We start from the raw sequence: 3,108 nt of genomic DNA, 5'->3' as shown, positions 1-3,108 counted from the left end.
TAATACTACAGATAATACTATTTATACTATACCCCATTCACAAAAACTGCTATGAAGGAAAATAGTCTAACTACTCAGGCTCTCCACTCACTCACTCTCACTTAAGTTGATGAAGTCAAAGGATACATTCCTATTATTTTAGAGGACATTGATGTTTTAGCAGCATTAATTAGGCACTCCCTGCCCAATTCATCTGTGTTAATAATAAGATTTTCATTGATGTAGCGAACTGCTTCCCTGTAGAATAAAGACAAATACCAGTAAAGAGTTTCACTCTCACAGAGACAAAAATCTTACATGTTTTCAGCCCTTCTAAATGTTATCTTAAAGAACACAAGGATGAAATCAATTCATTTTCTAGGACAATGACACGACATTTTAATGTAAGACTACAGAAATTCAAAATAAATTTAAAAACCCCAAACCGTAAAAAAAAAGCCCAAAATACACACCCAAACCAAAACACCATATCCACTTTGCACCAAGAGGTTTGTATTAATGTAGTCACAAATACAGAAATAAACAAAAAGCATGCAGTTATTATACCTTAAAAAACGCAATGTACTTCAACTCTATTAGTTTCTTACTTGCAAGCAAGTCGGTATCCACCAATAATGGAGGTAGGATGAATTTTCTGTTTCACTAGCTCATCTGCATTTTTTAGAAGTTCAGCAGCAATAATTACCTGTTTGAAATACAAACGCTAAGTACATGTATTCCATACAAGCAAAGTAACTACTTGTTGTCACTAACTGGAAAGTAGAATCACAAATATTTCAGTGTCTACTCAGTGGAAAGAAGTACTTGCAATCTAGAATTATAGTTTCTGACATCAGTTAAAAGCCACCTGATTCCATCCCCTGACAAGTTGTCCAAGTCTCAGGCAAGTTTTCAACACTCAGCATCCTTATTAGCCCTAATACTTTAATTTCTGATGGTTATTAAAAATTAAGACCCTTAATTCAGAATCTATCCTCAATCTTCCAGAGAGGAAAAAATACACAAACTGCAGTAAGCAAATTGCATTCCAGAGCACCAGATGCATGTGAAAACTAGCATCTCTAAAAAAGCACAGGTCTAATTTCTTTATTCTGTAATTTACTTTAAAAAACTGTTATACAGTCAACCACAAGGTCCTTCGTTCTGTATAGTTGATCCACATTGCATCAAGATCCATAACAGATAAAACAAAAGCCACACTGTGATTATGGAACACCTGACTTTTGATGTATCTGCCTGTAAAACTTTCTACGTACCACTGAGGTTGTCCCATCGCCAACTTCTTTGTCTTGCAGGTCTGCCAGCTCACAAAGAACTTTTGCAGCCGGATGTTCCACTTCTAGCAGTTTCAGAATGGTTGCACCATCATTAGTAATGGTCACGTCCTAATTTTCAGAAATCAAATGTTAGTATGAAGCACATTTCTATTATATTTTTACTGTTGTGTTACAAGAAGTTAATTATTCTTTGTGAATGCCCATAAAATAACTATTTATACCACATGTTTAATGCTTCTTTTTAATCAGGAGTCCCACTGTAACAACATAAATGTTACCAGTACAGAAACTGCACTTTCTTTTTATCAGAAAAGCCATTTTCTCCCACCCCCTCCCTCTCAGAAACATGGAAAGAATATGAATGCACACATTGAGACCTGCAAAGCACATCAAGTGGAAGCACTTTTACACAGGAATACAAGTCCTCCTGACACCTTTTAAATAAAGCTTTCTTACCCCAATATCGTCCACCAACATCTTATCCAGACCAACTGGCCCAAGCGAACTCTTCACAATGTTGGCAATAGCAGATGCAGCAGTAACTGAATAAATGAAAGAAAAAAAGTTATCTTTCCAACTTTGGCATGATTCAAGTTTACAAGAGAATGTGCCAAGAACCTACAATTCAGAAACTTGAGATAAAGTGACCTAATTTAGGATTAGGTTTCAGCCTAGCTAAGACAGTAATGGCTTGCTGCTACTAAAAAATACAGTCTGTGCCAAACCTCACTCTTCCCTCCAAGCTGGTTCAGCTAACTAATCTGGCAAAACTAGCTGATCAAAAAATGTCTTTCTGCTGGCTTCGTAAGATGGAGGACATTACTGCGGTCAGGAGAGCACTGGTGGTAGCTTAGCAGAGGTTGGCAGCACTGCTTCTTTCAGCAGCGGTAAGTCATGCCATGAAACTTCACTGTCATTTATTCCTCAGTTCTAGGCAGGTATAGAACAATGGTATCACCACATATCAATTAGTAACATACCTTTTTGCCCTGCTCAGGTCTCTGACTGAAACGAAATACTTATTCTGCAACTAAGTCAAAGAACATCAAAAATGACCTTTTAGTCACTACTGAAGTAGCATGAAACCTGTAACACAGTGGCTTATTGAAAGACTGTTCTGCCAACTTCATATAGGAAAAAGATACAATCAACCTTCTCCCTTCAGACCGTGGCAAGTTTTTCCTCTATCCCACAAGCATAGCCACTTAATCTTGAAATTGAAAAAGTGGTAGTATAATGGGAATAGCGACAACTCAGACCTTCACTTTGAACTTCAAACAATAGAATTATTTTTTTGTTTCGGTGGAGTAATGGCAGCTTTCTGAAAGGAATAACCGTTGTATCATCAAAGTCGCCGTTATGAAGTATCTCAGCCGCGGATTAAGGTAATTCTCATGCTAATTGTTCTGTCTAAAGTATCATCAGAAGTGCATCACTCTCACTATCATCAGGAAGCTGGTCTTCAGCTTCTCCCTTTGTCTTTTACCTACTCAGAAACTTGAGAACAGGCTGGGAATTTGCGGCCTTTTCCCAAGACTTAGGACAAAATCCTGAGAAATGCGGAACTCTTTGGAGAACTACCGTTAATAAAGACACTAATCTTGAGAAACGGCCCCCACTTTCCGGAGCAAGTTATTTCCCTGTGGTAGGGAGCAGTAAGTTTCCCCAGCCGCCCCTTCTCCACCAAGGCCCCATGGCCAGTCTGCTGGCCTTGCCGGCTAAGGCCCTAGGAGCTCGGGGTGGAGCCGAACCGACCTCCAGTCAGCAGCCGCCCCCCACCCGGTGTGTGTCTCCACCAGGCAACGGGACACGGGGGTCAATTCGCCACTGA

General features: G+C 39.4%; 1 protein-coding gene across 1 annotated transcript; it reads right to left on the bottom strand.

The window, feature by feature from the left end:
- Positions 1–101: 101 nt before the first annotated feature.
- On the bottom strand, positions 102–1,819 carry LOC104614373 (T-complex protein 1 subunit alpha-like; the record flags this gene model as incomplete). Its single annotated transcript, XM_010283418.1, has 4 exons — positions 102–237; positions 588–685; positions 1,257–1,385; positions 1,734–1,819. Coding segments are annotated over 4 exons (449 nt in total), but the record flags the coding sequence as incomplete, so codon positions are not given.
- Positions 1,820–3,108: the final 1,289 nt, after the last annotated feature.

Source organism: Phaethon lepturus, unplaced genomic scaffold, assembly GCF_000687285.1.
Source record: "Phaethon lepturus isolate BGI_N335 unplaced genomic scaffold, ASM68728v1 scaffold33743, whole genome shotgun sequence".
Taxonomy (NCBI): domain Eukaryota; kingdom Metazoa; phylum Chordata; class Aves; order Phaethontiformes; family Phaethontidae; genus Phaethon; species Phaethon lepturus.
Note: the sequence above shows the minus strand (reverse complement) of the source record. Positions and strands in the feature narration are given on the sequence as shown.